At 35.2% G+C, this 14,370-nt stretch overlaps 2 protein-coding genes across 5 annotated transcripts in view; one reads left to right on the forward strand and one right to left on the reverse strand.

The window, feature by feature from the left end:
- LOC121382972 (prostaglandin G/H synthase 2-like) overlaps positions 1-7,356 on the forward strand; it is a 41,980-nt gene extending 34,624 nt beyond the window's left edge. For all 3 annotated transcript variants that reach the window (XM_041512668.1, XM_041512670.1, XM_041512669.1), the window contains exons 7-11: positions 130-213; positions 1,509-1,758; positions 2,327-2,613; positions 3,356-3,500; positions 4,849-7,356. In XM_041512668.1, coding sequence (XP_041368602.1) covers positions 130-213; positions 1,509-1,758; positions 2,327-2,613; positions 3,356-3,500; positions 4,849-5,216 — 1,134 coding nt within the window. In that variant the 3' untranslated portion in view covers positions 5,217-7,356. The remainder of the gene's footprint in view (positions 1-129; positions 214-1,508; positions 1,759-2,326; positions 2,614-3,355; positions 3,501-4,848) is intronic.
- A 2,381-nt stretch (positions 7,357-9,737) lies between these two features.
- The window catches only part of LOC121384157 (protein crumbs homolog 1-like), a 56,015-nt gene continuing 51,382 nt past the window's right edge, over positions 9,738-14,370 (reverse strand). Inside the window, exon 23 of one of the 2 annotated variants that reach the window (XM_041514413.1) lies at positions 9,738-11,896. In XM_041514413.1, the coding sequence (XP_041370347.1) occupies positions 11,646-11,896 (251 nt within the window). In that variant the 3' untranslated portion in view covers positions 9,738-11,645. The remainder of the gene's footprint in view (positions 11,897-14,370) is intronic. The other variant, XR_005959353.1, reaches the window with a different exon arrangement.

The raw sequence follows: 14,370 nt of genomic DNA on the forward strand, positions 1-14,370 counted from the left end.
TGTTATAACAGTTTGTTAGATATCAAAGAGCTTGAGAATAAGATTGTGCTGAAATGTCTTTAAACAAACATTCCTTTCATTTTCTTTCCTCCTCTCATGAACTACACGAATGTTGTCCTTGTGTTACAGGTTGATGTGTCTCATGTCTACGGCAAAAATACCCAGGTAGAACTTGCTTTGAGAAGTCATAACGATGGGAGACTAAAATCTCAGGTATGTTTTATTTTCTTTCAGGAACTGGTATTTCTTCTTCTTTTCGTTCGCTTGTTGACTACACGTCGAGGCCAGCAGTGACTATGAACGATACTGTTCTCTGTAGATCACTTCTTGTGCCATACAGCTACTTTTGGAGAGTTGTAGTAGTTGGCCAGGTAGTCTCCCTCAGCTGCTGTAGGTTTATGGGAACTGATATTAAAACACAAATGAATATTCATTACTGTAACACTGGCTTTAAAGGAACTTAATTTCAACCCATGATGTTTACTATTAGGGATATCTTCATTTTAAAAAAGTGATGGTTCTCAGATTGTTTGGGTTTGTTATACAGTGAAACGTTCTCACCACTGAATGGTACAGAAAGAGTTGTCTGTCTTGAATTATACATTTTAAAAAACCCAAACAGAAAATAAAAGGTAGGTTTATATACTGATTTAATAAAATTAAAGTTTTTGTTTATTTAATTAACATTTTATTTTATGGCTGTGGTCATTATATCACTGATAAATAAACAAATGAAAATGTACATATGTATTGTTTCGGTTTAAATAATTTTGCTAACTAAAAACAAACTTTTTGTCTCACCTTTTGAAGTTAAAGGCAGTGGCAACGGTGACAGTGTCACATTTTGCTTCTTTTTTTTGGTGTGTATTTATATCAATTTCCTAGATCAATGAAATATTTTTTTGGTTTTTTTGGTGGGTTTTTTTAAAACAAAACAAAAAACGCCACAGACATTTAACACAGAGACAAAGACATTTCTTTTTGTATTTTGGACATTACAAACATGGATGATGATGAGATGAATGGTGAAGCCGCAGTATTTCCATTTCAGTATGGGACTACTTGACAGGTCCGTGCTCCACGCTTGCTGTCAGTTGAGCTATCTCGGTATCACCCAGCACGGAACCTGCAGTTCAAGCCGGGTAATCATCCCCATGTGGGGTCATACACCCATGAAGTGGGTAAAACTCAGTGTATGTGGCCTTACACCTACCCATTGAGCCTAGCGTTGCACTCACTCTGGGTTGGAGCCGGTACTGGCATGAAAAATTCACCCATTGCCTCAGGTGGGATACGAACCCAGTACCTACCAGCCAGAAGTCCGATGGCATAACCACTACACCACCGAGGCCAGTTTCTCACAAACTATAAGTCCTAGATCAATGAAACTTGGTTTATAGTTGCATCTTAGGATGTTCATCATGTTTATGATAATCAAGCCACTTGGAAAAGGCAATGAAATCATGGAAATCTTATTTATTATTTAATTATTAATTTTTACTTTGTAGATGATCAGTGGTGAAGAGTACCCACCATACCTGAAAGATGTTCCTGGCGTCACCATGAGATATCCACCAAACATGCCGGAGAACATGAAGTTTGCAATCGGCCACGACTTCTTTGGCTTGTTTCCTGGACTGTTTGCGTACGCTACCATCTGGCTGAGGGAACACAACCGGGTGGCTGGCATCCTGAAGCAGGCGCACCCGGAGTGGGACGATGAACAGCTCTTTCAGACCACAAAACTCATCATCATTGGTCAGTAACAATCTATGTATCCTAAACGTTTTGAAGAGATGAGATGTTTCTCAATCTCAAATCCCACACTGTCTCGCATGGTGGTGTGATGAGAATGCATTCTCAGCCATTCACAACTGCAGTTTCAAATACATAGAATGTGTACTGCTCACTGAATGTTAAGAACTTCCCATTGGTGAGGAGGGATGAGGAGTGATAGGAAGGTCAGATCACTCCAGGTGTTATCTATGCCCTGTCTAAGAACCTGTCTAAGACATTTTAGCATAACATTAAATCTAGCCATACTTTAGCCATTTGGCTTTTGCAAAATGCTTTTGTGGATCTGCTGAATTTATTTACCAGTTTCAGAGGCCTAGCTTCTGTATACACAGGTATGCAGCTGCGTGCCACCGGAGATTACAGATATTTGTTTTAATTAAAATATATGATGTAAATGCGTGTATGCAATAGTGTTTTATTCCATCGCCAAAAAAGTCCAAGTTCTTATTTACTAGTTTTGTACATTTATAAAAAATTATACTAAATGTATCTTCCTGAAATTAAAATTATGTGTCTTTTTCTGTTTCAGGAGAGACCATTAGGATAGTAGTTGTGGACTACGTACAGCACCTGAGTAACTACCACTACCAGCTTGTGTTCAACCCAGAGGTGCTGTTTGGGGAGTCTTTCCAGTACCAGAACCGCATCAACGTCGAATTCAACCACCTCTACCGCTGGCATCCTCTGATGCCCGACAATTTCAACATCACCGGAACAGTGTACAAGATGAATGAATTTGTCTTTCATTCTGAGCTGGTCATCAAACATGGCTTGACGGATTTCGTGGAATCTATGTCGAGGCAACAGGCTGGCAGGGTAATCTATTGTTTTATGTTACAGTAATAGAAATAAGCAAAACTGTTAACTAGTCTACCGAACCAGTACATTTAGAAATCTTCTTGTCTGCCAATATTGTTACTTGTCCAAATAAATGGTTTGTTTCATTCAAGACAAAGGACAATGTTTTTTACTGCTCAAAATCAAATTGCATTGAAAATGTTTACTTGTCTATAGGACAACCATTGAGACCTTTGATATACCAGTCATGGTGCACTGGCTGGAATGACTTACAGCTACTAAGACAGACACTCTTCTTATTCAATCTATCGTAGTGAAGCACATTGTCAAAGATTGATATGTGTCCAGATTATTTCTTATTCAAAATTATTTTCTCTGGAATAATTTTAATAGGCATTGAATTTATTCTCATACTTATGTGCTTAGTGGGGATTAGGGGTCAATTCCCAATTAATATTCTTTTTTCATAGTATTTTGTTTATGGGGAGCATGATCTACATGTAAGTTCAAAGTTAAACTTTGTTTTATTTAATGACACCACTAGAGCACATTGATTTATTAATCATCAGTTATTGGATGTCACACATTTGGTAATTTTAACGTATAGTCTTAGAAAGGAAATCTGCTACAATTTTCCTAAATCGACCACACATCAAGCGAACACTTTACCACTGGGCTACGTCACGCCCAGAATAATTTTAGAGTTTGGTAAATGATGTAAAAATCTGTTTGTTAATTATAAATGTGTTTTGCTATATAGATGAGTCATCACAACCATGGGCCAATGACGGTGAATGTTTTACGGGAAACTATTCTTCACGGTCGAGAACTCCGCTTTCAGCCTCTGAATCGCTACAGGCAACGATTCTCTTTGACCCCATTCAAAACATTTGAAGAGTTAACAGGTAATGTTTTGTTTTTCATATGTTTTCTTCCATGAGTAGGTAGGGTTTTAGTCTGTATAATATCAAATAAATAACTCTGATTGCATTAAATATTGTATGTGTAATATACAAATATACTGATGGAAAGAAATATGGGAACACATCAACTAGCGTAGTAATGTCTGTATTTCATACCAAGTTGTAATGTGGGATTGAATGTCTGTAGTGCTGAATGTGCTGCCTATAATGTTCCCAGTCAACTTCTGACAATATGAAATCATTTTTGATGCAGTCATTATTTGTTGTTGCTATCTGTGTGATCCTTTATTTCTTTCCATCAGTATATAAAATGTTTATTACTGAGATGTTATCTTGCCCTAGAACAAAATTAATCTTTTTTATTGTTTTAGTGCTATGACATCACAGTAAATGTTAGCTATAATTATTATTAGCGTGGCAAATTAGTATCTACATTACAATATCTAGGGAAAGATAAGCCTTCTGGATGTCATATTCGATGTGTTTTTGTGGTGTGATATTATAATAATGTCTTTTTGTGGTACATATTAATATCATTTGAAAATGTTTCATGAAATTAGAAAGACAATGGGTAATAAACTGAATACACAAGTTAATACTCATCAATATTGTTTATGTTGCACTTGTGAATTGACATTGTCCTACATTCTTCAAAGGCTCGGGACGAGATGTAGTCCAGTAGTAAAGCGTTTGCTTGATGCATGGTCCGTTCAGGATCAATCCCCGTTGGCTATTTCTTGTTCCAGCCAGTGCTCTATAACTGGTGTAACAAAGGCTGTGGTATGTACTATCCTGTCTGTGGGATGGTGCATATAAAAGATCCCTTGCTGCTAATAAAAAAGAGTAGCCCATGAAGTGGCGACAGCGGGTTTCCTCTCTCAATATTTGTGTGGTTCTTAACCATATGTCTGACACCATATAACTGTAAATACAATGTGTTGAGTGCGTCGTTAAATAAAACATTTCCTTCCTTCCTTCTTTAAAGACTCATGGTGGACATATGGAAAAAAAAGAAGGAAGGCATGCTGTATTTAAAGACAAACTCAACACATTTTAATTAGGGATTTATGGTTAAGGACCATTCAGATAATGAAAAAGAAAACCTGCTGCTACCACGCATTGGGTTACTCTTTCCAGTTATCAGCTACGAATCTTTTAGATGCAGCATCCCACAGACAGGATAGTAAATGTCTTTGCCTTTGTTACACCAGCTGTGGAGCACTGGGTTGGAATGATGGACATATTGATTCCTATGCTAGATAAACAGTATTGTCTCATAGCTCATCGAGTATTCGCTATTTCTTACGTATATATATTCTTTGGTTTACAGGTGAGACAGAGATGGCAAAAGAACTGGAGGAACTTTATGGTGACATCGATGCACTAGAATTTTATGTTGGACTCCTGATGGAGAAAAGACGAACAAAAGCCATGTTTGGAAGTTCCCTCATTGAAATAGGAGGACCTTTTTCTGTCAAAGGCCTTCTATCAAACCCTATCTGTAGTCCAAGACACTGGAAACCATCGACGTTTGGTGGAGAGGTCGGTTTTAATCTCGTGAAAACAGCAACATTAAAAAAACTGTTTTGTGAAAATATAAATGGACCGTGTCCACTGGTGTCTTTTCGTGTCCCTGACTATGTTGAAGTGGAGGTAGACTCAGAAGAAGACATGGACTATAGTCATGAAGAATTATAGCATCTGTTGTCATAGACTTGATCACATTTCATATACAATAACTGCTGTTTTGGGACATCGGCAGCAGATCTGCATTTACTGTGATGACATCAGACATGGGCGTACAGCCTCCCATTTTTGTAGGGGGGTTGTTGTGGTGGGTGGGAGCAGGATGATGTTTGCCCCAATTAAACAAAAATGCCCAATTCTGGATAACATTTATTCATATTAGCATTACTGCCATACAGCTATATAGGGTTGGAAATTAATCACTACACATTTTTAAATGAATCACAACTAATATTGTTGGTAGAATTAATGAAAATACATGGTGAAAAGGTTTCAGGTTAGCTGAGTTCGCCCGAATATCTCCAATGTTTTGCCTGAATTGTTGCCCCCCCCCTCCCCCTCTCCCCCCCACTCCCATTTCATACACTTACGACACCAGGTGCTTTACCAGATTCTAGTGGCATTGCTGAGCCATTATTGTCAGTGGCAGCAGAACTATTTCTCATTATCATTTTTGTATGTGTATATTTATTTATTGTTTTTACATCACTCAGACTTATTTTCATTAATTTCATAATCATAATGACTATCCTATTGTACATAAATTCATCATTTGTTGTGGACTTAATTGATTTTGTAGCATTTCCATTAGTTCTTTAGGAAATTCAGGTGGAATTTCTGATGTACATTTGTGTTAGTGACAGCAAAAATATTTTCATTGCTGTTTGATTTTTGTAAACAAAAATTAGCTTCCCTCATTTCTTTTACTTTTCATTGCTTTTATAACCATTAAAGCAATTATAATTAGTTCTATTTTATAGCGCTTTATGAAAATACTCCATTGTTTTTTTAAAAACAAAGATTTAGTTCAGTGGTAAGATAATTTTTTAATAATACGCAAGTTAATAATGTGAACTTTTTATTATTTATTAGTCTTTTGTTTACATTTTATTTAAAATACTCATCTCCAGATTTTAAAATCTTGACATATTAGATCAGATATTTATCATTTTACACACCATAATTTGAACTTCAATTATATGTAATATAATAATACATGTATTATATTTTTACAACTATTCTCTCACTAATTTATGCAAATTAAAAGATAAAGCTAGCACTATATTTGCAAAGCTTAATTATCAAATCATACAATTAAACAGCAATATTTAAATTAAGAAATGATTATTATTTGATTATTTTGCTGTGATGCCTCAGATATACATACACGCACATGTATATGAGCTTATTCTAATGTTTATTGAATGTATTTATTTTGAGCAATTTATCAAACATATTTATTATTTGCACACATTAATTTGCATACATAGACATTTATACTAGTAATCACAAGAAGTAGTTGAAGAAAAGGTCATAATTATATTTTAAAATAGTTATTTAACTGTACATTCCAAGTGAAAACCCCCCAAAACAATTTGACCAAAGTAAAGTGTAAAGAGAAATATACTTGTGTTATTCCTACATGTATATAGGTACCATATTTACAATCAGTTACTGTATACGTTAGAATATCACATTTAACGTAAGCAATATTTATGACTAATTTAATATTTTATAGTACTGAATTACAAATACCATGGCAACAGCATAATAAAAACATCAATGTTATTTACCATATCCAATATAGTTTTTTTTATGTTGCATCTGTTTTTCTTATCAATTGTTTATTTAATATCAGTACTTGCATGATCAAGATGTGGTAGATATTTAAACTGTTTATTGCATGATCAAGATCTGGTAGATATTTAAACTGTTTATTGCATGATCAAGATCTGGTAGATATTTAAACTGTTTATTGCATGATCAACATGTGATAGATACTTAAACTGTTTATTGCACGGTCAAGATGTGGTAGATATTTAAACTGTTTATTACATGATCAATATGTGGTAGATATTTAAACTGTTTATTACATGATCAACATCTGGTAGATATTTAAACTGTTTATCAGATTACAACCACTGTGATATGCTTGCTATGCCTTTCCTTTGCAATATAATCTGGTATAGTCTATTGGTCTCTTTTACAAGTCAAAGAACATTCATTTACACTTGATTATTCATCACAATGAAAGACTGTGCATGTATTTATTGTATTGTTTTATTTTAGTAAATAAACCATTCTAATAAAATTTTCTTTGCATCTATGCACTTTATGGCAATCTGATTGGTCGAGAGGTGTGTACTTTTTTACGTTCATATCTCAAAAAAAAAAACCTCCCCCTAGACTCGCACTACTTTTCTGCAACTAGCCGGATTATTCAAGCAACCATTTTGAAAAAACAAAAAAAACATGTGCAAGATACAAGCAATACAATTGGGACACAGATACCACGTAATCGTACACTTTTTTAATATAATAAATTAATGGAAAATGCGGAGTAGACATACCCATTGATGAAACATGCAAGACTAGCGGAAATGGCGTCACTTATCAAAATTATGTCATTTACCAAATGACGACATTTGGCATTCACCTGATTCAAGCAATGGTGAATGAATGTTTGCATTCTTATGCAATATATGTCTCAATGAAGTTTACACAAACAATACTACAGACTTACTAAAAGCTAAATAAAACAAATTCAGACATGTATTGTGCCTATAAATTTAATTAAAAGATTTGACTGCAATTAATTTTTTGCTTACGCAAGTGCACTTTAAACAACGAAAAAACAATGTACATACTTTTGTATGATCCTATACACACAGTCATACAGTATGCACTAGTTCATTAAGATACATGTCTCCGGCATGGTATTTATTATTGTGATGTTTATTGCTGTGCTGGAGGTCAAAATGTTAAAAAGTGGACCGTAGATGTTTACCTTGGTGAACTAAGTATGCACCTGGGGATTTTTGGTTCATACTTGCATGAACCCAAAAATAATTGCTATCAGTTGTTAATTATTTCAAGTAAATCACATTCGTTGTGGCATTGTATACACAGTGACACACACACAGTGACACACACACAGTGACACACACACACACCTAAACTGGACACCCTTAGGACCAAGTATAATGTCCGGTTTTAAAAAGTATCTGGTTTAGAGAATTTCTCTTTTGTACTGATATTTAGATGGACTTAAAAAGTAATAGACATTTATAATATAAATAGAAGATTTGTCATGGTTGTTTTTTAATATGAAAAGTCTATGTTAATCAGTATTTGTTGAGGCACATATTAAAAAACATGAGTAGCACATTTTGTTTGTCCTATAAGACTTCTAAAATCACATTTTAATTTGATATTTAGTAAATCAAAGTTCTGAAGTCACTTGACCAGTAATAAGATGTGACACATTTTTAACTATATCTCAACAAAACGTTCTAATGCTGGAAGTACTCGTTAACCCTTTCATGGTAGCAGATGGTCACTTTGTGTTCAAAGCAAAAAGATGTTAGAAACAATACAATAACAAAATTATACCTGTGAAACTATTTCTTTTATTATCAATAAACTTTGATTTTGTTTATAAAGCAATACTGCCATGGAAGATCAAAGCAACAATGTTTAAAATAAAAGCAACAACCATGATAAACAGAAATAAATAAACCTGCAACAACGATTATAAACAGAAAAAAATAAAATAATAATAATATAAATAAAAAACCAGCAACAACCATTATAATGAAAACTGAACAAACCTATCACTGTAACTAGAAATAGCTAATACATCATGTAGCAAGGTTCATACATCGATACAAATAATGCTGAAGAATATTACTCACTATTCCAATCACAAATACAGTGAAACTCCTCTAAACCGGACACCTTCTCGACCAAGTAAAAAGTCTGGTTTAAGAGGTATCTGGTTTAGAGAGGTTCTCTTATGTACATATATTTAAAAAGGGCTCATGAAAAACATCCGGTTTTGAGGGGATTCCGGTTTACAGAGGGTCTGGTTTTGAGGGGATTCCGGTTTACAGAGGGTCCGGTTTTGAGGGGATTCCGGTTTACAGAGGGTCCGGTTTTGAGGGGATTCCGGTTTACAGAGGGTCTGGTTTTGAGGGGATTCCGGTTTACAGAGGGTCCGGTTTTGAGGGGATTCCGGTTTACAGAGAGTCTGGTTTTGAGGGGATTCCGGTTTACAGAGGGTCTGGTTTTGAGGGGATTCCGGTTTACAGAGGGTCCGGTTTTGAGGGGATTCCGGTTTACAGAGGGTCTGGTTTTGAGAGGTTTCACTGTACATTTTATGATAAAACACCATGGGCTGAATTTACAAAGCTGTTTATGTCTTACACGCATGTAAGCATTTACAGAAGTTAAAGTTTGTTTTGTTTAAAGACACCACTGGAGCACATTGATTAATTAATCACTGGCTATTGGATGTCAAACATTTGGTAATTCTGACACGTAGTCAGCCGAGAAAACCTGCTACATTTTTCTAATGCAGCAAGGGATCTTTTATATGCACTTTCCTACAGACAGGAAAGCACATACCACAGCCTTTAACCAGTTGTGGTTCACTGGTTGGAACAAGAAAACCCCCAAATCAGTTGAATGGATCCACCGAGGTGGTTCGATCCTGCACCGCAAGCAGCACTCAACCAACTGAGCTAAATCCTGCTCCTGTAAGTATTTACAATGCTTAAACACCTACGTTTAAGAAAATAGGCTTTGTAAATTGGCCCCATCTGTTGGAATGTTCAGTGTTTGTGCAGTTTACACTGTCAAATTTAATTGCAGTTTTATAACATATTTGCTAAACTGGCTAATATTGAAAGAATTGTTTGTCTTAAATTAATTGCAGTTGATGTTATATATCTTGGGTAAACATTTACTTTACAATTCTAACACAAGGGCACCATGTATATTATTACCCATATGGTTAAAAATATCTTGGTACATATCAAAGTGATACGTTCCACTAAAATGCCAAGTGGGACGTAACACTTCGATGTCACACGATGATGTAATCGCTTGGCGCACTACAATTTTACAGGAACATCAACCAAATGAGTTGAGCGATATATATTTAAGAATGATTAATTATGGGTAATAAGTAGGATATTAAACTCGCTACCATTTCGTATCGCTAAAGCTCGTAGCAACTGAAAATTACTTCACTCAGGACATAAACATGATAGGAAATGGAAGCTTGTTTAATATCTTATATTTATAAAATTCTGTTCATTCATAGTTGTGCATTATGTAGCTGCAGAAGACTGTCCATATAACTATATATAAATAGGACTTCAATATGAAACAACAATTTTCAAAAAACATTGGCACAAATTTTAAAATATATAATTGGCTGTAACTGCAAAATAAAACAACAAACATATATATTGAGAGATCGACCAAAATAAATATACATTTGTGTAATACCTGGTATACTAAATACATGTAGTACGAACATCAGATTCTTTGGAACAAGGGACACTAAGCATTTTAGAGTAGCAGGGGAACGTTTGGCACCTTGAGGGCTGGTTCAAAATTACCATGGCTTTTCAATTACTTAAACATTTTTTAAATAATAATTGAAGTAATGTATTGCTGCCTTAGTATAAGACAATGGTGGGTGTGGCTGTAGTTATAACACTTACACTGATCCATTTTATAAAATTGCAATGTGAATCAGTATATCGGGCATGATGTATAAGTTTGTGTTCAAGGACTAGAAATTGAAATCATCATACACCACCAAAATAGTTGAAACAAATTTCATAAATAAACAAAACTGCAGGGGAGGGTTTTGTTATTGGTGTGATTAAATATGTAAGAAATGACTTATGAGTTAGCGTTTTGTTTCTTTTGGGTACCCGATGTGTGACAATGACCAAAACTTGAAAATTATTATCTTAGTTATTATAAATGGTAGAATTATGAATGAAATGTAGAACTTCAGATGAAAACAAATTAAGGGAATGCATGGTATTTGAGATCAAATTTCTTTCACTTGTAGAGAATTTATACCTGAATAAAATACACAGATGTAATGTGGGACTGAATGTCAGTACTGAAAGAATGATTACCAGTCACACAGGCAACTTCCTAAAACTGTGGATGAGGGGTTTGGTTTGTTCCCGGGGCTAGCTTTGGGTGAGTAGAAAATGTTGCCAAATTATCTATTAAGCTTAAAAATTTCAGAAACCCAGTTATGTTCTAACAAAATATCAATTATTTTATGAAATTATTTTGCTAAATTAAAATAAAATTTCTTAATTGCTTTTAAAATTCACAATTGGTGAATTTGGTGAGTGCAAGAAGTAGCTCTGTGTTCCCTTATATTTGTTCTCATCAGTATATATTTGTTGTAAAGTTTAGAATACAGTAACCATTATTGTAATAAAGCTTTTGCAGTTTTTAATTTTCTGAGCAAATTTTTTTTTGTTAAATCTAAAAACCCTGTATGTTAATGATGAAAGACATAATATTATTATTTGTTGCACAATTCCATGTTATAAAGTTCCCTTAAATAAGAATCTCTCCCCTGGTCTCATCAATCATTCGTTCCATCGGTATTGGTGACGGCGTATTTTTCTCCACTTGCGACGGCTCGTAATGACCAGTCATCTTGCGTTTCCGCCGCACATGCCACGCACCGTAAAGTAGCACTGTGGCCAGTAAGACTAAAACAATGACCACGCACGCTGCCACCACGCCCATACTCGGAGAACTGTCGTCAGATGAGACCTGTCCCACTGCACTTTCACAAAATACACCTGAAAAAAACAGAAATGCAAACATGATTGTCTAAACCGGATTCTGTGTAATCCAGCTCTCTGCTTAAACCGGTCCATTTCTAAAGCCCCGTCCAGCTACCATTTATCTCTTAGGTATAAATCTCTGCCTAATCCATACTCTGTCTACTCCGGACTCCGGATCAAAAATCAGGAACGAAAGAACCATTCATACATTAAATACCTCTGTCTACACCGGATTGGGATTTGACTGAATGACGGGCTGCTTAATTAGTTGAACAATGATCATCAATTGCCGAGTAATCAGGACGCCGCCGCAAGATTGAATACAAAATGTAATCGCACTGGTGTGAAGTTTACTCTTATTGCAGTAGGCCGTTAGATCTGGATTTTGTATTCAAATAATTTCGTACGTACGAATAAATAATGTTTTAGGAAATAAAATGAAATTTAACCTAGTACAAATATTAGAACGACCAGAAACACGTTTAATATGCAGCCACTAATATTTTATGCAGACAAATATATTTGATATGTAATTACAATCGTTAAAAAAAGTCTCTGTTGGTGGATAACATCTTAAAAATTGCAGCAAACTCAGGAATGTCCCTTTAGGTATATTTTTTATGTCTGTGAAATAATCAATTGCAAGTTTGGCTTGTATGGCTGACTGTGTTTCCCAACCATCCATGGGTTCAAATGTCATTGTTGATCGCGAGTTGTTGATCATTCAAGAACCATAACTCTGGATGAACTCTGTCTAAACAGGTCCTTTGTAAACCGGACTATTTCGACGGTACGAAGTGAGTCCGGTTTAGACAGAGTCCACTGTGTATATATATATATATATATACACACTATATAACATTTTAAGTCTGTCTATGGCAGTTTAAAAAAAACAAAAAACTTTCACAGCAAATAAACATGACTGAAAGGTTATTTTACTATATGTTATGAAGACATATTTTGAATGTACAAATGTTAAATACTGACAGATAATGTATACCAAATTGTATCCAGGGCCCGTGCTTATAAAACATTTAGAGTCCAGACTCAATCTCAAATGACAGCACATGCATGCAGTTTGTATGGCATTGCCATGACGTTACTGTCTCAGACTCTCAAGTCTAGACTCTAAAAGTTTTATAATGAATGAATGAATGAATGTTTAATGATACCCAGCATGAAAACTAAAAGTTTTATAATGAATGAATGAATGAATGTTTAATGATACCCAGCATGAAAACTAAAAGTTTTATAATGAATGAATGAATGAATGTTTAATGATACCCAGCATGAAAACTAAAAGTTTTATAAGCACCAGGCCTGTAGCACAAAATATGCCATTGGTGCTGTCATTAAGTTTAATCCCTGCTATAATTACTTTACATGATTCAACAATTTATGTCCAAGGTCATTATCATCTCTGTATATATTCCACTCTACCTTTAGTACCTTCAGCTAACAGTATTATCAAGATATCAGGTTTTTATGACCCCAGCAGAGGGATCAAGGCATTAAGTATTTTCCACGTTATCAGTTGAAATTAAGACTACTGTAAACACTAAACCTGTTGAGAATCAGTGAACCTGATACACCTACAGCTAATACATGTCACTGGGTAGTTGTTAGACGATTCATATCACTAGCTTGTTGGTGAAGTTATTGATGGGTAACAAGTTGATGGTTGTGCTATAGCTTGTTGGTGAAGTTATTGATGGGTAACAAGTTGATGGTTGTGCTAAAGCTTGTTGGTGAAGTTATTTATGGGTAACAAGTTGATGGTTGTGCTATAGCTTGTTGGTGAAGTTATTTATGGGTAACAAGTTGATGGTTGTGCTATAGCTTGTTGGTGAAGTTATTTATGGGTAACAAGTTGATGGTTGTGCTATAGCGTGTTGGTGAAGTTATTTATGGGTAACGAGTTGATGGTTGTGCTAAAGCGTGTTGGTGAAGTTATTTATGGGTAACAAGTTGATAGTTGTGCTAAAGCTTGTTGGTGAAGTTATTTATGGGTAACAATTTGATGGTTGTGCTAAAGTTTCTAGTTTCTGACATTTTAATCCTCTTAACTGTTTCATTTTATTTCAATTTGTTTTCGTGCTTATATCCAATTAAGGTTGAAGCACGCTGTCCTGGGCACATACCTGAGCTATCTGGATTGTCTGTCCAGGACAGTGGGTTACTTGTTAGTTGGTTAGTGGTTAGTGAGAAAGAAGAGGGTGTAGTGGCCTTACACCTACCCATTAAGTTGGTAAAACTCGCTCTGGGTTGGAGCCGGTACCGGGCTGCAAACCCTGTACCTACCAGCCTGTAGTTTGATGGCTTAACCACGACGCTATCCAGGCCTATCTGTTTCAAATGTATACCATGTTTGTTTTCTTGTTACAGCCTATCCAACTAAGATTCAAGTTTGCTGCCCTGAGCATGGATTTCAGCTACCTTTGTGCTGTGTAGAAACCAAAGGTAAATGGACCATTATTAGAGAACAAACC

Source organism: Gigantopelta aegis, chromosome 10 (genome assembly GCF_016097555.1).
Source record: "Gigantopelta aegis isolate Gae_Host chromosome 10, Gae_host_genome, whole genome shotgun sequence".
NCBI lineage: Eukaryota > Metazoa > Mollusca > Gastropoda > Neomphalida > Peltospiridae > Gigantopelta > Gigantopelta aegis.